The 21,791-nt window shown below is 43.5% G+C and overlaps 1 protein-coding gene across 5 annotated transcripts in view; it reads left to right on the top strand.

Annotated features, from left to right (window-relative positions):
- The window catches only part of LOC141775823 (transcription factor COE3), a 174,343-nt gene that overhangs the window by 106,654 nt on the left and 45,898 nt on the right, over nucleotides 1-21,791 (top strand). For 3 of the 5 annotated variants that reach the window (XM_074649545.1, XM_074649543.1, XM_074649548.1), the window contains exons 7-10: nucleotides 688-769; nucleotides 883-1,000; nucleotides 6,907-7,040; nucleotides 8,631-8,757. In XM_074649545.1, the coding sequence (XP_074505646.1) occupies nucleotides 688-769; nucleotides 883-1,000; nucleotides 6,907-7,040; nucleotides 8,631-8,757 (461 nt within the window). The remainder of the gene's footprint in view (nucleotides 1-687; nucleotides 770-882; nucleotides 1,001-6,906; nucleotides 7,041-8,630; nucleotides 8,758-21,791) is intronic. The other 2 variants (XM_074649544.1, XM_074649549.1) reach the window with 1 other exon arrangement.

Here is a 21,791-nt window from a genome sequence, read left to right as displayed (position 1 = left end):
AAACTTAACATTTAACATTGAGAAACATCACACCGGAAAAAGGTTACTTCAAAAATAAGTAAAAAAAAAACTAAATAAGGTGTTTTTGCTAAGATTTCTTGAAATCAGATGTCATATTTCGAAGTAGTCTCCAGAATGAGTGCTCTTTGTATGTTCAGTAGCTGCTGAATAATATCTGTATTATTGTAAATACGTTTCCATAAAAATGTTTTTTCTTGAATTAATTCAACTGTTTATTTTCGTTGGATTATGAAACACAAACATGTGTTGGTGTTAAATGAGCGTCCTGCAAAATCAACCTGAGCCCGACTTCACTGTTCTCTCCGATCCCGGATCAGTTCTCTCTCCAATCCTTGGTCAGTTCTCTCTCTGATCCCGGATCAGTTCTCTCTCCTATCCTCGATCAGTTCTCTCTCCGATCCCGGATCAGTTCTCTCTCCGATCCTTGATCAGTTCTCTCTCCAATCCCGGATCAGTTCTCTCTCCGATCCAGGATCAGCTCTCTCTCCGATCCCGGATCAGTTCTCTCTCCGATCCCGGATCAGCTCTCTGTCCAATCCCAGATCAGTTCTCTCTCTGATCCCGGATCAGTTCTCTCTCCGATCCCGGATCAGTTCTCTCTCCGATCCTGGATCAGTTCTCTCTCTGATCTTCGACACTAATCTCTGCTGTTGTTTTTTTCTGCAGATTCTTCCTCAAGTTCTTCCTCAAGTGCAATCAGAACTGTTTGAAAAACGCAGGAAACCCCCGAGACATGAGGAGGTTCCAGGTAAGAGACACACCCGTGACACACCTGGGACACACCTGGGACACACCTGGGACACCTTTACCTAATCCGTGAGTTCTTCTCCAGACTGATCCAGAGTGTGTTGTTGTGTGCAGGTGGTGATCTCCACTACGGTGAACGTGGACGGCCACGTGCTGGCGGTGTCAGACAACATGTTCGTGCACAACAACTCCAAACATGGCCGCCGCGCCCGACGCCTGGACCCCTCTGAAGGTTAGACGTCGCTCAGAGACTCTCAGATCAGATCAGCATGAGCTCTCTTTCCTTTCATACTTTCAAAATAAAGGCAAAGTTTTCATAAATAATCTATTAAAATAAACAAAGTGGATGCTGGGTAATCACTGAGAGTTGCTCTGATCACAGGAGTGTCACATTACAGCATTAAAATGTCCAGTGATTTAGTTATAATTAAATACTTGTGACTATAGAAACACATTTAATGGGTTTTCTGAATCGATTAAGGTGTTTTAAAGAGAAAAAAAACCCTCAACTACAGGTGCCCCCTAATTGTACCTTAAACGAATCACAATATTTTAATTAAAGGATTAAGTAACAGATCATTTTATGGATTATAATGTTCATAAGGAATTAATAATAAAAAAAACCTTCAAATTTACAAAATAAAAGTACAGGTAACCCCCTAATTTCTACCTTAAAACAACCTAAAGCTGCGGCTTAATGAATAGATTATAATGTATAAAGAAGGGTTTTAAGGGTTATCTTAAGGAAGCATTTTTAAGGTGTAAATTATTGTGAAAACCTAAAAAAAAAATAAGGTCTTTTTGAAGGTATGAATTTAAGCGAGGTGTTTACCCTTAAAAAGATTTTAAACCGAGCTGATAAATCCTTTAAAGCCCCTTTAAGGTCCAAATTAAGGGATATCCTGTAATGTTGTTTTGTTTATTTGATTTTTTTTTACCAATTAAAAACCTCTAAAGCAAAAAGCCCTCAAAACTACTTTAATATATTACAACCTATAAGTCAACAGAGCATTGATTTAGTTTTAATTAATTACTTGTGACTATGGAAATACATTTAATGGGTTTTCTGAAAAATTTAAGATTTAAAGGATAGCAAAACCCTCAACTAGAGGTGCCCCTTAATTTCTACCTTAAAATAACCTAAAAGTGGCCCTTAATTAATAGATTATAACATATAGAGATGGTTTTTAATGGGTTATCTTAAGGATTTAAGTATTTTTAAGGTGTAAAACCTCTAAATTTAGTGAGAAAGCCTAAAACAAAATAAGGTATTTTTGAAGGTATGAATTTAAGCGATGTCTTCCATGTCATTTGGTAAATCTTTAGTGGTGTTTACCCTTAAAAAATACCTTAAACCTGCCTGATAAATCCCTTAAAACCCCTTTAGAGCCTTTTTAATGTCCAAATTAAGGGATAACCTGTAATGTTTTGTTTATTTAAGGTTTATTTTACAAATTAAAAACCTAAAGCAAAAAACCCTTAAAACTACTTTAATATATTAAAATCCCTAAATTATCCCCTTAAGTTAAGTTGAGTAGGTCAAAGGAAACCAAACCACAGTAGAGGAGAAGAGAGTTCCTTTAAAGAGTGAACCGGGGATATCAGGTCTACGTGAACCCGTCCAGCTGCTGGCAGGTCTCCGTCCCGCCGCGCGTTCCCGTTGGACGTCCCGCGCCGCCGTAACAAACGCTCCGTTCTTCCAGCGTCCGCAGCGACCAAATAAAAGAGAGTATAAACTTCACACGGTGAAACTGGACTCTGAGAGCCGGAGCTCAGCGGCAACATTTCCTCTGAAGCTGTAAACTTTAATACCACTCTGCCGCGTCGCCGCTCCAATAAAACCCTCCGGCCTCGCCGCGCCGCTTCCAGCAGCCATGACATAAGTCTCTCGCTTGATTCGGCCCACTTGGAGTGCCAGATGGGCGGGGCTTAGCCCGTACCAGCACCAGGTTTGCCACAGGAAAGTGGGACTAGATTAATATACTTCATTGTTTTGTCCTGGTTGATAAGCCCCACCCGGCTGGCACCTACAGGAGAGTAAAACAAACTACAATTGGGTAAAACCAATCAAGCCTGAACAGATCAATATATCTTCCAACTTTCCAAACCACCGTCCTCGGCAGTTTCCCCTCAGCTCGCCTTAAAGTCAGAGGCCCATACAGAAGTGTTTGTTTCGTCCTACTTGGAACACCAGACGGGTGGAGTTCATGACATAAAGGCTCTAGATAGTCTCAGGTGAGATGTCAGTCAGTGGAAAGTGGAACTAAACCGACTGTGATACGTCACGTCTGTCTAAAACTCTCATTGTGTCATCCTGTTTGATAAACTCCATCCGTCTGGCATGTCCAGGGAGTTAAAACAAACCCTTAAAAGTAGATTCAAATACCAATCTGACATCAACAAGCCAGCTTGTCCTCCGTCTCTCTACCTCTGCAGTTTCCCTCGATTCAGGTAAAAGTTTGAGGCATTTCCAGGAGAGACGCTTGTTTTAACCTACTTGGGATGCCAGGTGGGTGGGGCTTACCGCGTCAGGACATCAGAAAGTATCAGATAAAACTTTCAGTCACAGAAAAGTCGACTAAATAGACTTTGGTTGACTTCTGTCTTCCTAACACTCATTGTTTTAGTCCGATGAGGTAAACCCCACCCCTCTGGGACATCCAGCTGAGTAAAACAAACCCTGAAAGAATTCGCCACCAGTCAGACTTCAGAACTCCGTTGTGTCCTCCCAAACGACTTCCTTTGCAGTTTCTCTCCACTTGTTTTAAAGTTTTGAGCCTTTTCCGGGAGAGATGGTGTAACTGGTGTGCTTGTTTTAACCTACTTGGAACACCAGACGGGTGGGGCTTGCCATATCAGAGCATCTGATAACATCTTAGTGACAAAAAAGTAGACTAAACCGACTTTCACTTTCATAAACTTCTGTCTGAACTTCCAGACACTTGCCATGAAGTCTTAGCTGAACCCTTCCCACCCCTCTGGGACGTCCAGCTGAGTAAAACAAACCCTAAAATCCAATTTGGCACCAGTTAAACATCAAAACTCTGTTGTGTCCTCCCTCATCCTCCCCCCAAACCACCTCACTCTGCAGTCTCCCTGCACTAAAACAGTTTGAGGCTTCTCCAGGAGTGATAGTGCACTTGTTTTAACCTGCTGGGAACACCAGGCGGGTGGGTCTTACAACATCAGGGCATCAGAAAGTATCAGACAAAACTTCCAGTCACAGAAAAGTCGACTAAACATACTTTGGTTAACTTCTGTCTTCCTGACGCTCATTGTTTTAGCCCTGTGAGCTAAACCCCACCCCTCTGGGACGTACAACAGAGTGAAACAAACCCTAAAACAATTCGCCACCAGTCAGACTTCACAACTCCCAAACGACTACCTCTGCAGTTTCCCCCGACTTGTTCTAAAGTTTTCCAGGAGCAGATGATGTAAGCGTCTCGTTTGGTTTAACCTACTTGCAGCACCAGGCGGGTGGTGTTTATCACCGCGGGGGCGTTTCAGACAGGAAGAGGTTGTTGATCAAAGAAGAAACAGTCTGACCGTCTGAGGGGATAAAACAAACGACACCGATCTGTCATTCATGTTGTTGTTTCTCACCTGTGACACCTTGAGACACAAATCGGCTCTTAATCATTCAGCGGCGTTCCCGCTCCGACGGCGCCGGGCGTACTGTACGGCGTCCTGCAGGGGCCAAAAGGGGCCCGTTGTTTACCAGACGGCTCCGTATCTCAGCCCGCGGAGGAAAGCTCGCGGCCTTTCATCTCCTGCAGACTGGGATGTTTTCAGAGGCGATAAAGAGCCTCAACATCTGCTCCCGCCTTTGTCACCAACCCTCAACCCCCCCGCGTCCTTGATAAAACTTTCCACCGCCTGCTCCTCGCCTTTGTGCTCCATTCACTTCCGCCGCCGCCCCCGCCGCCCCCCCTCAGACCCATCGGACTGGTTGTTTACTGCTGTGACAAAAGGGGGAAATTAATAAGGAGATGACAATCGAGTCCTCGGGGCGGGAGAAGCCTCGACCCTCTGCTGCTGCTGAACGCTTCCTTTCATCTGGAAACTCTGAGTGACTTTCAGAAGTTGATGTTGGAACCAGACGATCAACGCCGATCCTGAACTTTAGAGCTCGGTCTGGTTTTTACGCTAAACTCAGAATAAAACGTTGGTATTTTACGTTTCTGTGGACCACGGAGACGTTGACTTTCAACGTTTCTGAACCAAAGATACGTTTCATATCGACATTTCTACATACATGTAACTCAACTAGGGCTTTCAACGTTAACGCAGTATAATCAGAACGCGATGATAACGCGATAATAACGCAATAATAACGCGTTAACGCAAATTCGTTTTAACGCCACTAATTTCTTGAACGCAACTTGTGATTTTTAGGTCGTAGCGGCTCAGTTTTAAAGTTAGAGTGAAGATACTGGTATCATAGTAAACTAAAAAACCTAAAAAAAAAATTTTGGGGCATTTTTCGGACTTTTCTTCGGATTTTTTTTGGCCTTTATTTTCGTACATTTTTCAAACTTTTTTTTCCGACATTGTTTGGCCTTACTTCTGCCTTTTTTTGGACATTTTTCAGACTTTAAAAAAAATTCTGCCTTTCTTCCCCTTTTCTTCCGACATTTTTTGGACTTCGTCCTTTTTTCTTGATTTTTTTCCGACTTTGTTTTCTGGCATTTTTAAATAACGCTCCAAACTTACCCTAAATTTTGGCGAGGAAAAACCATCATGTCCATTTTCAAAGGGGTCCTTTGACCTCTGACCCTCAGATATGTGAATGATGTGAGCATATTGTTTTATGCTAAATGCAGTACCTGTGAGGGTTTCTGGACAATAACTCTCATTGTTTTGTGTTGTTAATTGATTTACAATAATAAATATATACATACATTTGCATAAAGCAGCATATTTGCCCACTCCCATGTTGATAAGAATATTAATCAATCATACGATAAATTGCGATTAACTATTTTAATCGATTGACAGCAGTAATATCAACGTTATAGTGTTTTCACCACTCTTGGTGCTTTTGCTGTTTAGAAACAGAATTCTCAATTACATTTAGGTTTAGGCAACAGAACTACCTGGTTATAGGTTCAGTAAGAGATCATGTTTTGGGTTAATATAACTTTTAGTTTCTCATTGGACACAAACATCTGGTGTTTGTTTGACTCATCCATCCATCTCGACGTCCTCCCTACGCAGACTGAGATTAAACATATTTGTGATACGTCAGAAACAAACGTAAACGGAGAGATTGAAACCTAATTGGCAAAGAAGTTTCATTGTATGGGAAAGTCATTTTTAGGAGACATGGCTGCTCAACTTCCAGCTAAACATCAGGACGACTGAGAGACTTTCTGTCCTTCACATAACATGATCTACAGTATGTTAATAGTATTCTAGTATCAGGGCCTCCGTACTCTCTGAGACACCAGAATAATATATACAAATGTGTTTAATCTACATCTCAAACTCTCCATGAGCTCGTTCTGCCAGTAACTCGTAGTAGAAGAACATCACTCCACTAATAGTGGTGAAAAACTGTACCAGTAATGTTTAATAGAGTCTGTGAACGCAGCTTTATGGATCAGATCACATAGTAAACAAAAGGAAACACGGAGCTCTGACTGGAATATCAAATCACCCTCCCAATAAAACGGTCCGGGAAAAGGTTGTAAACGTGTAGAGCTTGTAGGTCTGGTTTCCTCGCAGCTCGCAGTCCGTCCGCCTGTCTGACTCGACTGGACAACCGTCTAGTCATCACGGAGACGCTGTTTATGTGGAGCCCCTTATTGATCTCTGTGGTATTGGAAAAAACAATCATTTTGCATGTATTAGTGGTGGACTAACAGGCTGCTGCTGGAGCAGGAATCTCACTGAAAGCTCTCTGAGAGTTCACTAGTTAGCTGTTAAAGATGTCTTCTTCTGACACTCTAAAGTCCTGTTCTGAAGGGCAGTTAGAGGTCAGAGGTCAAAGAGGTTATCTCATTTGAACACAGTTTGTTGATGTGATTTGCATGTCGGAGTCTTCTGAGATGATTTAGTTGTTAGATAGTTGAATTTCTCGGCCGTGTTTCTAACTGTATCGCTCATGTTGCTGTCGTGTCGCCTGTGTTTCCGAAGCAGCCACGCCCTGCATCAAAGCCATCAGCCCGAGCGAGGGCTGGACGACCGGCGGCGCCACCGTCATCCTCATCGGGGACAACTTCTTCGACGGCCTGCAGGTCGTCTTCGGCACCATGCTGGTCTGGAGCGAGGTGAGAGGACTGAACTGTGAATTCACACATCTGAGTTGCAATATTTTAATTTATCAGATGAAATGAAACAGACGCAGCAGAACCAATATGTGAGCAGCTGCACATGCTGTACACCATGTTCTCCATCTTCTTCATCCTCACACACACACACACATTGGTAGGAACACCTGCATCTGTATCTGTACAGCTCCGACAGCTCTGCATGCCCCCAAAAATATGTAGATTTAGTGCGTGTTGAGGTGCAGGAGGAGCTGCGCATACGGCGCGCCATGAAATATTGAAGCAGGTCCAGAAGAGCAGAACACCTGGCGGGGGAAGGAGGGAAGATATATATATATATACACCTCCACACGCTGTTCGCTTCACATCACACGCCGCTGACGGAGATCCTCACTTTGATCAGCGTCGTCTGGCGGCGAGCAGACGGACTCCAAAGCCCAGAATCCCTCTGAACGCTGACCCAGATTGGAGGAAGACGGTCGGACTGTTTTCCTCAGAAAGTTTGTTACATGCAGAAGAAATCTCTCGCGCTGCGGGATGTCATCACAGTCCTGATCAAACTGGAGCTTCCATATCGATGAATAACAGCCTCGACTGTATCAGTGTGTCGGTTAATGATGCTTTTCTTTCTTAAAGGAACAGTGTGTAACAATAATATAGGGATATATTATCAGAAATTTAATATAACTATGTTTTCATTAGTGTACAATCACCTGAAAGTAAGAACCGTTGTGTTTTCATTACCGTAGAATGAGCCGTTCATATCGACACAGGGATCACAGAGTATAGAAGCAAAGAGACGAAACTCCTGTGGTTTTTTGACAACAGACTCTGCCGCCATTTTGGACTGAAAACACTTATTATATTTATAATATTTGTATTGTTCAACACAGGACAACTTTTCTACTTTTGGTAGAATATGACAATAGAATAGAAGTAATGTAGTTTTACTTTTGTACGGTACTTTGTAGGCGGATGTTTTACTGGCGTCTGGTAGTAGAAAACGACTAAAAACAACACATATTGACCACAGAGAGACGCAAAAAAACAACACATAAGGGCGAAAGAATACACAACACGACTAAAAATTATGCAAAACGTCTAAAAACAATGTAAATCGACCACAAAGAGACGCAGAAAATGACAAAAAAAGATGTAAAACGACCAGAAAGTGACGCTTAATAACTAATGATGATGCAAAACTCCTGCATTTATATATATATATATATATATGTATATATTTTTTTATTCAGGCTTGAATTGATTAACTATTATCTATATATTTAGATTATTTTGTATTCAACACAATACCTTATTATCTCAATGAAATGTACTGAAACACATGTATATGTGACCCAAAAGGCAAAGTATTGTTTTGGCCAGTAAACAATAGACTTAGCTGCTGAGTCAAAGTGTTAATTCAGACACTCAGAGTGTTGGACGTGTCAACATGTGTTGTTGTCAGCACTGAACACGTCTCTAAACTGACGGTTGTTTTTAAACTGTATAAATAAACTGACATGACTTCGCCAGCTTCAACAACTGTGACCGTGTGTTTTTATACCTCTGTGTGTGTTCTTCTTCTTCCAGCTGATCACCCCTCACGCCATCCGGGTCCAGACTCCCCCTCGTCACATCCCCGGGGTCGTGGAGGTCACGCTGTCCTACAAATCCAAACAGTTCTGCAAAGGAGCGCCGGGACGCTTCGTCTACACCGGTAAGACCCTAACAACACACAACAGGGCTGTAGTGATGTCTGATGGTTCTGTGGTCGTCAAACTGGGAGGTGGTTTACTGGAGGGGATGTCAGCTTCTGAACATCTAATACTTTGTGACCAAAGCTTCATAATATTTGAGCTGGTTTGGATTTGTCCTCCTTGATAACGTTGTGCTCTGATCACAAAACACCAATATCTCATTGATCTGGTGTTTTCAGAGCTGGATGTCGTTGTTTGCTCTCCTCTGTGAGAGAAGGCTTTAGTGATCACCTCTCTGATCACTAATCAAACTAAAGGAGAGTCTGAGAACCTGTCATGCTTTTGTGCCTTTTTTCCCTTTCCTTTAGTGTGTTATATAGTTTTTGTGTCGCATTCACACTAAGAGCAAAGTCAATTTTCGTTTTACTCGCATGAGTTGGACCACCGGTATCATTTGTGTTCATACGCCGGAGAGGAGGAGCTTGTCTCCATAGATACCAACTACTTTTCTTTCCTCCATTTCTTCCATCAACCATGGAAGAGATAACCTCTGTAGCTGCTGTGTTCATGTTGGTGAAGTCCCAGATATGTCAGAAAACCAAACGCCGTCGTGTCTGGGTTCATAACGTCACCCGGCGGCGAGCTGTATTCACATACAGTGACATCGCACTGACTGTATCTAGCAGCCACACGTCTCTTACTGCGGTATGAACCCAGAATAAACAGATTGTGCTGTGATTTAATATCAATAAACAGATTAAAATGATGCTGAAATAACTACATGATGATGCTGATTAGTAAAAAGTCTGAATTCATGCTTTGTCAGGTCCGTTACCATGACAACAAGCAAACAACTTTTAAAATGCTTGTTTTCTGAATGGAGTCTGGATCGATCACTACTCTTTGCTTTGGTGTTTCCGACAGAGGGTGAAGAGAGAGAAAAATAAAGTTTTTTTTTAACGTTAAATCATGTAAACATGTTCTGGTAGAAACCTGAACATAACCATTATAGATCCTCTTTAAAGGAAGGTTTACAAAACCAAATAAATTCCTTCCTAAAGGGAAACTCTGATATATTATTGCGTGAACGTTTAAGGGTTTATTGGTCGCCATCCTCAACTCTTACAGAAAACATCTTTGTGTTTGTGCACCGTGGCGTCAGATGGAAATATTCTACACGTCCAGACAGTGAAAGTGAAAGTTTGTGATCTCCACTAGAGTTTAAAGTAAAGTAACATGTTTATAAGAGTTGTATATTGTTGGAGCGGAGCTCTGTGGGCTTGAAGAAGAGCTTAAAGTGAAGGTTTAAGGTTTCCCTGACCAGGATCAGCTGTTATATTCACTGTAAACTGTTTTCTACACGCTGACAGTGAAGTAAACATTTTCCTCCGGCGTGTCAATCCTCCTCTTCTTCTCTCCGACTCGTCCTTCAGACTCTTTGTCTGCCGTCCAGAGTTAAGACTCCTTATCTGTCTCTTGAATCGGTGCGTTTACTGTCCCGATTATTCCGTCAGAATATCCAGATGTCATTCAAAGTAGCAGAAAGGTCAGATGGAAGGCTGTTTAGCGCGATAAGTAAATGTCATTGCGTCGGGCCGTGAAAGAGGCGAGCGTGTTCAGGCGTTCTGTTTAACACCACCACCTGGTCTTTGTTGGAGGCGCCGCCGTCAGAGGAGGGACGAGACGAGACCCTCACAATGGACGGTCCGGCCGCCGCCTCCTTTTGCAATGCTAATCTGTGATTCCATTTACAGATATGACTGACAAGAGCAGCGAGCTTTGCTTTCAGACGGAGGTGTGAATGGAGCCCGTTGTTATCTCAGAGAGTTCTCCTCAGAAACATGCTGCACAGGACCGGTCCGACACGTTTCAGTCCAAATCACTCAGGATCCAGAGCCGGACGTGTCTGCTAGAATCAGACATATAGAACAATAAGAGCTTCAGTTAATAGAAGAGTCCAGTGACGGCGTGTTGTTACGATACAGACATCCTGAACGATGTGGGAGAACTGGAATCCTCAAATGGAAAATGACTAAATTGATGTTGGAGATGTGGTAATTCATTTCATATTGGTCTGGACAGATGGTTTATAAAACAATTAAGAAAAAGAGACAAAGCTCAAATGAATCCTTCATTTATAGGTTTGAATGTATTTGTCCTTCCAGTGAACATCACGTCTATTTATTGTTGTTATTTAATATAGTTGGAGAAGCAAATAAAGATAAAAGTCAGATTGAAGATGGCGATGCTGTTCGTGATATTTCCACGTTATAATGAGCTAAATATCTCGTTTTAATGTCATTTAAAATATATATATAAGAATATAAAACTGTGATTATAACGGTAAATGCTTCTTTTTAAAATGACAATGAAAAATGTGTACAAACATTATAGCATAAAAAGAGACGTTTTTTGTCATGACGGAATTCAAATTAAAAAATCGAAATATGACCTGAGAGCATAAAGAATAAAAACCTGCAGTACATTATGATAAATATAAAGTAGAGTTTATAGTAAATACTCATCAGTTCAGTTTGAGTACAGTTTATAGTGTAATTATAGTAAATGTGAGATATAGAGTAGGAAACGGCGGTCTGCTCCTTTAAAACCAGCCTCGGCGTTTTGTCGCCATCAGCAGACGCGCTCCACAAACATCTGACTCCGGTTTGATTGATAGGAAACAACAAAAGCGCGGCGTCCCCGAAGGCGGCGTGCGGCTGAACCCCGACAGGTGGCTGCATCATAATGTCCTCCAGCTTTCTTGTAACTCTCCCAAGTCTTCCTCCTCCCGCTCCTCCTGCCAGAGCGGCGGCCATATTGAGCAACACACACACACATCGCCAGTTCATCTGATTTACACATCCGTGTGTGTGTTTGTTAAGACGGGGAGAAGCCGGCGCCGCTCGCCGTGCGTTTCCAGAGCGCCGCCGCTCGCCGTGCCAGCAGCGTGTTGTGTGTTCATGAATGTGAAATGAGGCTTTTAAACACTAAAGAGGCGAGCTGTGGGTAATTGAAGAGGAGACGAGAAGAGCTGATGTCACTTCCTTCAGGAGTTTACACTCATCACGGCTTCCTCGCTGCTTCAGCAGGCCGAGTCCAGGCCGTCTGTCTGCACGACTACCAGGCCGTCTGTCTGCACGACTACCAGGCCGTCTGTCTGCACGACTACCAGGCCGTCTGTCTGCACGACTACCAGGCCGTCTGTCTGCACGACTACCAGGCCGTCTGTCTGCACGACTACCAGGCCGTCTGTCTGCACGACTACCAGGCCGTCTGTCTGCACGACGACAACACACATTATAACGGCTTATTCTAGTCCTCAGCTCATCACAACCATCATTTACAGACTGAACACCACGATATATCAACATCCCATAATGTGAGGAAACTATAAACTATAGTTTTATCATTATTATATTTTTGTCCCTCAAAGTTTAAATTAAGATTTTAACAATAAATGGACGAAGTTGTGCCGGAATGTGTTGAGATGGTTGCAGAGGACCTGAAGGGAGTTGTAGGGTTCCTTTAACGGGTTCCAGAGGTTCTCATGGAGGTTCCTGTGGTCCTTGAGGAGGTTCCAGAGGTTCTGATGGAGGTTCCTCTCGTCCTTGAGCAGGCTCGAGAGGTTCTCATGGAGGTTCTCATGGTCCTCGAGGAGGTTCCAGAGGTTCTCATTGAGGTTCCTCTGGTCCTTGAGCAGGTTCCAGAGAATCTAGTGGAGGTTCCTGCGGTCATTGAGCAGGTTCCAGAGGTTCTGATGGAGTTTCTTTTGGTCCTTGAGGAGGTTCCAGAGGTTCTCATGGAGGTTCCTCTGGTCCTTGAGCAGGTTCTAGAGAATCTAGTGGAGGTTCCTGCGGTCCTTGAGCAGGTTCCAGAGAATCTAGTGGAGGTTCCTGCGGTCCTTGAGCAGGTTCCAGAGAATCTAGTGGAGGTTCCTGTGGTCCTTGAGGAGGTTCCAGAGGTTCTGATGGAGGTTCCTGCGGTCCTTGAGCAGGTTCTAGAGGTTCTCATGGAGGTTCCTGCGGTCCTTGAGCAGGTTCCAGAGGTTCTGATGGAGGTTCCTGCGGTCCTTGAGAAAGCTTTAGGCCTTGAATATTTTCCAGGCTCCCTCTCTCTGTGTCTTCAGGCGGCAGCATGATGGTTGTAATGATTGTAATGGTTATGATGGTTGTGATGGTTGTGATGGTTGTGATGGTTGTAATGGTTGTAATGGTTATGATGGTTGTGATGGTTATGATGGTTGTAATGGTTGTGATGGTTGTAATGGTTGTGATGGTTGTAATGGTTGTAATGGTTGTGATGGTTGTAATGGTTGTGATGGTTGTAATGGTTGTGATGGTTGTGATGGTTGTGATGGTTGTAATGGTTGTAATAGTTGTGATGGTTGTAATGGTTGTGATGGTTGTGATGGTTGTGATGGTTGTAATGGTTGTGATGGTTATGATGGTTATGATGGTTGTAATGGTTGTGATGGTTATGATGGTTGTGATGGTTATGATGGTTGTGATGGTTATGATGGTTTTAATGGTTGTGATGGTTATGATGGTTGTGATGGTTATGATGGTTGTAATGGTTGTGATGGTTGTAATGGTTGTGATGGTTGTGATGGTTGTAATGGTTGTGATGGTTGTAATGGTTGTGATGGTTGTGATGGTTGTGATGGTTGTAATGGTTGTGATGGTTGTAATGGTTGTAATGGTTGTGATGGTTGTGATGGTTGTGATGGTTGTGATGGTTGTAATGGTTGTGATGGTTGTGATGGTTATGATGGTTGTAATGGTTGTGATGGTTGTAATGGTTGTAATGGTTGTGATGGTTGTGATGGTTGTGATGGTTGTGATGGTTGTGATGGTTGTAATGGTTGTGATGGTTGTGATGGTTGTAATGGTTGTGATGGTTGTAATGGTTGTAATGGTTATGATGGTTGTGATGGTTGTGATGGTTGTGATGGTTGTAATGGTTTTGATGGTTGTGATGGTTGTGATGGTTGTGATGGTTGTGATGGTTATGATGGTTGTAATGGTTGTGATGGTTGTGATGGTTGTGATGGTTGTGATGGTTGTGATGGTTGTAATGGTTGTAATGGTTGTGATGGTTGTGATGGTTGTGATGGTTGTGATGGTTGTGATGGTTGTAATGGTTGTGATGGTTGTAATGGTTGTAATGGTTATAATGGTTGTGATGGTTGTGATGGTTGTAATGGTTGTGATGGTTGTGATGGTTGTGATGGTTGTGATGGTTGTGATGGTTGTGATGGTTGTAATGGTTGTGATGGTTGTGATGGTTGTAATGGTTGTAATGGTTGTAATGGTTATGATGGTTGTGATGGTTGTGATGGTTGTGATGGTTGTGATGGTTGTGATGGTTGTGATGGTTATGATGGTTGTAATGGTTGTGATGGTTGTGATGGTTATGATGGTTGTGATGGTTGTAATGGTTGTGATGGTTGTGATGGTTGTGATGGTTGTGATGGTTGTGATGGTTGTGATGGTTGTGATGGTTGTGATGGTTGTGATGGTTATGATGGTTGTAATGGTTGTGATGGTTGTGATGGTTGTGATGGTTGTGATGGTTGTGATGGTTGTGATGGTTATGATGGTTGTAATGGTTGTGATGGTTGTGATGGTTTTAATGGTTGTAATGGTTATGATGGTTGTGATGGTTATGATGGTTGTAATGGTTGTGATGGTTGTGATGGTTGTAATGGTTGTAATGGTTGTGATGGTTGTGATGGTTATGATGGTTGTGATGGTTGTGATGGTTGTGATGGTTGTGATGGTTGTAATGGTTGTGATGGTTGTGATGGTTGTAATGGTTGTAATGGTTGTAATGGTTGTGATGGTTGTGATGGTTGTGATGGTTGTGATGGTTGTGATGGTTGTGATGGTTATGATGGTTGTAATGGTTGTGATGGTTGTGATGGTTATGATGGTTGTGATGGTTGTAATGGTTGTGATGGTTGTGATGGTTGTGATGGTTGTAATGGTTGTGATGGTTGTGATGGTTGTGATGGTTGTGATGGTTGTGATGGTTATGATGGTTGTGATGGTTGTGATGGTTGTGATGGTTGTGATGGTTGTGATGGTTATGATGGTTGTGATGGTTGTGATGGTTGTGATGGTTTTAATGGTTGTGATGGTTATGATGGTTATGATGGTTATGATGGTTATGATGATTATAATCTATCTGAGGAGCAGCTGGAGGTGAAGTGACGAGCAGTGAGAGAATGCCTTGCTCTCTTCCTCTCCGTAGCTTAAAGCAGCTTCAGGATTTGATCCGCTGGCTTCGCTCTGAAAAACTGGCCGAAGGCAAGAAATCGTCAACAGAATGACAAGAAGGCTGAGAGGAGTTCTAGAGAGAGGCCGGCTGCACCTGAGACACTTTATCACTTCTCATTATATATATACATGTTCTTACAAATACACACAGTACTCACTCAGTACCACAGTCTGGCTTCCATCTGTCTCTGAAAGTATAATCTGAACCAACAGTTACTACCAGTCTTTAGTTTTTACTACTTTCAGTTTGTTTTTGCAGGTTTTCTTTAGTTTTTTTTTGTTTCTGTAGTTTTGTAGCTTTTTTTGGACGAGTTTTGTCTCTTTTGTAGTTTTGTACGTTTCTTTGTATTTATTTTGAACTGCAGTAGTTTGTAGTTTTTTTGTTCTGTAGATCTGTAGTTCTTCGGTTTTGTATTTTTTGTAGTTTCTTGGTTGTGTTTGTAGTTTTTAGTAGTTTTGTGGTGGTACCGGGTTCATCAGCGTCTCCTCAGCAGAGCTGGTGCAGAGTCGGTTGGTGCTGCTGGGTCGACACCGCCGGCCTCAGAGCTTGTAATGCACAGATCAATGAGGCCTGCAGGGGGGAGAAGAGGGGAAGAGGGGTGAGGACAGTGAGGAGGGGAGGATGGGGGAGGAGGGGGGGCGGTGTTGTGGGATCGATGGGTGCTGAGTTATTGCGGCGCTCGGCCACTGATTTTTAGAGAGCTGTGTTTTCCCAGGAAAGTCAATACCTCCAGGCTCCTCTCATTAATTTCAACCCCGAACACCTCCCCCCTTCTCCCCCTCCTCCCCCCTCCTCCTGCAGCTGCACCGGGGGAGCTGCAGCCCCGGAGAGGGAGAACAGGGGGGAGGAGGAGGAGGAGGGGAGGAGAGAGAAACTGAGATGATGGAAGTCAGAGATTCAGACGAGGAGGAGAGATAGAAGGAAAGAAACTAAGATGATAGAAAAGAGAGGAGGTGGAGGAGAGATGGAGGGGGAGACAGAGGAGGAGGAGAGAGATGGAGGGGGAGACAGAGGAGGAGGAGGAGGAAGAGGAGAGATTGAGGGGGAGACAGAGGAGAGGATGAGGAGAGAGAAAGAGGAGGAAAGACGATGTGGTTCCTGGTTTAGAAAACAGACAGAAGGGAAAATATTGATTCCTAATATGGAGCTCATGTAGCAGCAGATTATTGATGTGGACTCTGTTTCTGTTCCCAGTCTGTTCCCAGTCTGTTCCTGCTCCCAGTCTGTTCCTGCTCCCAGTCTGTTTCTGTTCCCAGTCTGTTTCTGTTCCCAGTCTGTTCCCAGTCTGTTCCTGCTCCCAGTCTGTTCCTGCTCCCAGTCTGTTTCTGTTCCCAGTCTGTTCCTGCTCCCAGTCTGTTCCTGCTCCCAGTCTGTTCCTCCTCCCAGTCTGTTCCTGCTCCCAGTCTGTTTCTGTTCCCAGTCTGTTCCTGCTCCCAGTCTGTTCCTGTTCCCAGTCTGTTCCCAGTCTGTTCCTGCTCCCAGTCTGTTCCCGTTCCCAGTCTGTTCCCAGTCTGTTCCCAGTCTGTTCCTGCTCCCAGTCTATTCCTGTTCCCGGTCTGTTCCTGCTCCCAGTCTGTACCTGTTCCCAGTCTGTTCCTGTTCCCAGTCTGTTCCCAGTCTGTTCCTGCTCCCAGTCTGTTCCTGCTCACAGTTTATTCCTGTTCCCAGTCTGTTCCTGTTCCCAGTCTGTTCCTGCTCCCAGTCTATTCCTGTTTCCAGTCTGTTCCTGCTCCCAGTCTGTACCTGTCCCCAGTCTGTTCCTGTTCCCAGTCTGTTCCCAGTCTGTTCCCAGTCTGTTCCCAGTCTGTTCCTGCTCCCAGTCTGTTCCCAGTCTGTTCCCAGTCTGTTCCTGTTCCCAGTCTGTTCCTGCTCCCAGTTTATTCCTGTTCCCAGTCTGCTCCTGTTCCCAGTCTGTTCCTGCTCCCAGTCTATTCCTGTTTCCAGTCTGTTCCTGCTCCCAGTCTGCACCTGTCCCCAGTCTGTTTCTGCTCCCAGTCTGTTCCTGCTCCCAGTCTGTTCCCAGTCTGTTCCCAGTCTGTTCCTGTTCCCAGTCTGTTCCTGCTCCCAGTTTATTCCTGTTCCCAGTCTGTTCCTGTTCCCAGTCTGTTCCTGCTCCCAGTCTATTCCTGTTCCCAGTCTGTTCCTGCTCCCAGTCTATTCCTGTTTCCAGTCTGTTCCTGCTCCCAGTCTGTACCTGTCCCCAGTCTGTTCCTGTTCCCAGTCTGTTCCCAGTCTGTTCCCAGTCTGTATCTTTTCTCAGTTTGTTCCCAGTCTGTTCCCAGTCTGAGAGTGTAACTGGTGCAGTCAGTCAGCTGCTGGTCTCTAATATTAATAACGAGTAGAACTTGTAGAATAATTCTTCTTAGTTTTCCTCCATGTTGTTCCTGCTGCCCCTGAAGGAGGCTCAGCTTTCAGCCGCTGTTCTAGATGCACTGATGTGTGGAGGATGAGGGTGGAGGGAGGTGGAGAGAGGATGAGGGTGGAGGGAGGTGGAGAGAGGATGAGGGTGGAGGGAGGTGGAGGGAGGTGGGGGGGGGGTCTCTCCTCTCTGGCAGGCCTCCACATGCCTGAACCCCCCCAGAGAGGAGGTGTGGCTGCACTGAGTCGATAGTAAAGACGGATGACATCATATCTGTTAGAAGAGTATTCAGTAACAACAACACGTGGCTGATAGGATGTAGACAGATGATCACTAATGGTGCTGCTCTCTGCTGGTCCCGGTCTCTCCACCAGGTCCTGAACCTGCACCGGTCCAACTCTGATGTTGGGGATCAGGTCTGGATCACAGTCGGTAGATGAGGTCGAGGTCAGGACTCAGAAAAGGAAAAGTTTCAGTACACTGTCGTCTAAAATATCATTATATGCTGCAGCATCTCTCTCACCAGAGACCAGAGCAGGGAGAAATCATCTGATCTTACTCCTCTTCCTAACTGGACGCCATGACAACGAGAGGACATCAGATTGTTTCCCAGTGAAGATGTCCTCACCTGCTCCGTGCTTCAGTGAACCGGCTGAGCGACGGGTCACTGTTTTGATAAACCGCTCGCTCCGGATCTATTTATGCAAAATTCCACACACCTCCCGCCTGTTTTCACCGGTCAGAATCCATGTTCATAGTAACGGACAGTTAATCAATATCACTCTAGAAAATGTTGCAAAACGACCACAAAGAGACGCAAAGTGACAAAAAGCGAAGAGTAGGAGGAAGATCAGGAAGAGCATTCTGGGTAAAATCTGTACCGAATCAAATATGCAAAACATAAAATCAGATCTCAGATGATCCGCTGTAGCGACCCCGAAGCACCAACAACACACGTGTCGTTTGTACGCCACGCAAATGTCAGCAGATAGGTTCAGACAAGGAAACCACTTAGTTAAGGTAAAGGGAAAGGCCCTGGTTGGGCTTAAGATAAGAACGTAAACTAAGTAAAACACGTACGGAAATAACGACAGAAAACACAAACATCAAACATCACTGACTTCATGTCGCAGGATACATGGCGTGGAAATGACACCTGGAAATGAAGAAAAGCGTGCTTGTTGCACGCTAAACGCCTCGCTCATTATCCTGGCATTTATACGTCTTTTTGTATAACAGACAATCAAACTGTTATTAATGTTCATTTATTATCACGTTTAAACTCTGAACACATTTGATTTGTTACTGTTTCCTCTGAGCTGCAGCCGCCTTCAGGAAACACAATGAAGCTCTCTGTAGGAGTTGTTCTCCCTCCCGACACTGAAACACTGAAACACTGAAACTCTGAAACACTGAAACACTGAAACACTGAAACACTGAAACTCTGAAACACTGAAACACTGAAACTCTGAAACACTGAAACTCTGAAACACTGAAACACTGAAACTCTGAAACACTGAAACACTGAAACACTGAAACACTGAAACACTGAAACTCTGAAACACTGAAACACTGAAACACTGAAACACTGAAACTCTGAAACACTGAAACTCTGAAACACTGAAACACTGAAACTCTGAAACACTGAAACACTGAAACACTGAAACACTGAAACACTGAAACACTGAAACTCTGAAACACTGAAACACTGAAACACTGAAACACTGAAACTCTGAAACACTGAAACACTGAAACACTGAAACACTGAAACACTGAAACTCTGAAACACTGAAACACTGAAACACTGAAACACTGAAACACTGAAACACTGAAACTCTGAAACACTGAAACACTGAAACTCTGAAACACTGAAACACTGAAACTCTGAAACACTGAAACACTGAAACACTGAAACACTGAAACACTGAAACACTGAAACTCTGAAACACTGACACACTGAAACTCTGAAACACACAGATGGAAGACATTATCAGATGGTTCATAAAGGTCTTCTGAACATGTAACTGAGATGAGAAGTTAAAAACCTCCAGACTGAACCGCCGGACTGGTTTCTCCCTCTCCTCTCCTCTCCTCTCCTCTCCTCTCCTCTCCTCTCTCCTCTCTCCTCTCTCCTCTCTCCTTCCCTTCCTCTCTCCTCTCCCTCTCCTCTCCTCTCCTCTCCTCTCCTCTCCTCTCCTCTCCTCTCCTCTCCTCTCCTCTCCTCTCCTCTCCTCTCCTCTCCTCTCTCCTCTCTCCTCTCTCCTCTCTCCTCTCTCCTTCCCTTCCTCTCTCCTCTCCTCTCTCTTCTCTCCTCTCTCCTTCCCTTCCTCTCTCCTCTCTCCTCTCTCCTCTCTCCTTTCTCCTCTCTCCTCTCTCCTCTCTCTCTCTGTGAAGCAGCGTTCACTAATTGACTTCTGAATTTTTATTGTTTAATTACTGTCACAGTAACACATGGAGGCAATTATCAGTAACTGTCTCAGGATCAGTTTCTACACCTACAGAGAGACAGAGAGAGAGAGAGAGAGAGAGAGAGAGAGAGAGAGAGAGAGAGAGAGAGAGAGAGAGAGAGAGAGACAGAGAGAGAGAGAGAGAGAGAGAGAGAGAGAGAGAGAGAGACAAAGAAACTAGTCAGTCCATTCAAATTTGTTGTATCTGTTCTAAATGAACCTTAAAGGGAGATTAGTCAAGTATTTAATCCTCTTATCAACATGGGATTGGACAAATATGCTGCTTTATGCAAACTTATGTTTATATTTATTATTATAGAAATCAGTTTATCAACACAAATCAATGACAGATATTGATCCAGAAACCCTCACAGGTACTGCATTTAGCATAAAACAATATGCTCACATCATAACATGGCAAACTGCAGCCCAACAGGCAACAACAGCTGTCAGTGTGTCAGTGTGCTGACTTGACTATGACTTGCCCCAAACTGCATGTGATTATCATAAAGTGGGCATGTCTGTAAAGAGGAGACTCGTGGGTACCCATAGAACCCATTTACATTCACTGATCTGGAGGTCAGAGGTCAAGAGACCCCTTTGAACATGGACATGACAGTTTTTCCTCACCTAAATTTAGTGTAAGTGTGGAGCGTTATTTAACCTCCTTCATGACCAGCTAGTCTGACATGGCTGGTACCGATGGATTCATCAGGATTTATAGTTTACTGTGATACCAGGATCTTCACTCCAACTGTAAAACTGAGCCTTTAGTTTTTAATGAGGTCTTTGAACTTGTTTTATGTTGAAATCATAGACACATTCAGGATAGTTAAATGTGTTAAAACAGGTTTAAATTAGACGTTTCAGCAGCTGATCAACACTAAGAATCATTAACATAAACTGATAATAAAGCTCGTTAACAGCAGCTGTTAAACATGTTTCTGTTTCAACTCTCCGTTACACTTTCACTTTTTAATAACGATGTCAGAACCTGGTCGTGGTGTTGAAAGCTCACATCTGTCTGAACGCCCAGATGTGTTCCAGAGGAACTTTCTGAAGATGTTACCTGTGATTTAAAGCATCAATCACACCTGTTAAACCTTCAGTCAGTCACACCTGTTTCATTCTGCTGCTGCTTCACGTTCACACAAACAAACTCGCAGCTCGTCAACGAGATGTCGAAGTGACGAAGGAGAAACTCAGAGAGACTCAGAGAGACTCAGGTTGCATTTGAATAGTCCTTTTTCTCTCAGGAAGGTTCCTAACGGAGTGAAATGACCATCTCAGTATCTCAGTAGCAGCCGCGATAAGAGCTGAGACGGATTATAAAGTTGTATTCTGTTCTTTTGATAGGAATAATCACTTTAAATAATATTAATAAGTTAACCCTGGTTTGTTCTAAAAGTTATAAAGCTGAATAGTTGTCAACTATTAAATTATTATTATTATTTTTACTATTTTGATAATCAATTAATCGGTTTCAGTAAGATTTAAGATAAGTATAAATTCTCTGATTCCAGCTTCTTAAATGTGAATATTGTGACAGTAAACTGAATATCTTTGAGACTACTGAGATTAATTGGAAATAATCATTAAATAGTTACAATAATCTTATGATTTCTACTATTTCTAAAAACAGAAACGTGTGGAAGAAGCTGCTGAGCTCAGACGAGTGATCCATATACTTCTCATAAATTGTATGTACGGTGTGTTAATGAAGGAACATCAGAAGTAACGTTGAGTATTTATAAAAGATAAAATAATAAACAGAAGTACACAACAAAAACTAGAATATTCTGTAAAAGCCGTCGACAGATTCAGGTTCATCTGTTCATCTCGTAGTTAGCTGTGTAGAGTTGTTGTAGTTGACCTCTGGTGACCTCTGTGGTGACCTCGGTCCAGCTGACGCTCCGAGCGTTAAACTGTGAGATGGTTGAACATCATGAAGCTGACGCGTGATGTAACG

Source organism: Sebastes fasciatus, chromosome 10 (assembly GCF_043250625.1).
Source record: "Sebastes fasciatus isolate fSebFas1 chromosome 10, fSebFas1.pri, whole genome shotgun sequence".
Lineage (NCBI taxonomy): Eukaryota > Metazoa > Chordata > Actinopteri > Perciformes > Sebastidae > Sebastes > Sebastes fasciatus.
Note: the sequence above shows the minus strand (reverse complement) of the source record. Positions and strands in the feature narration are given on the sequence as shown.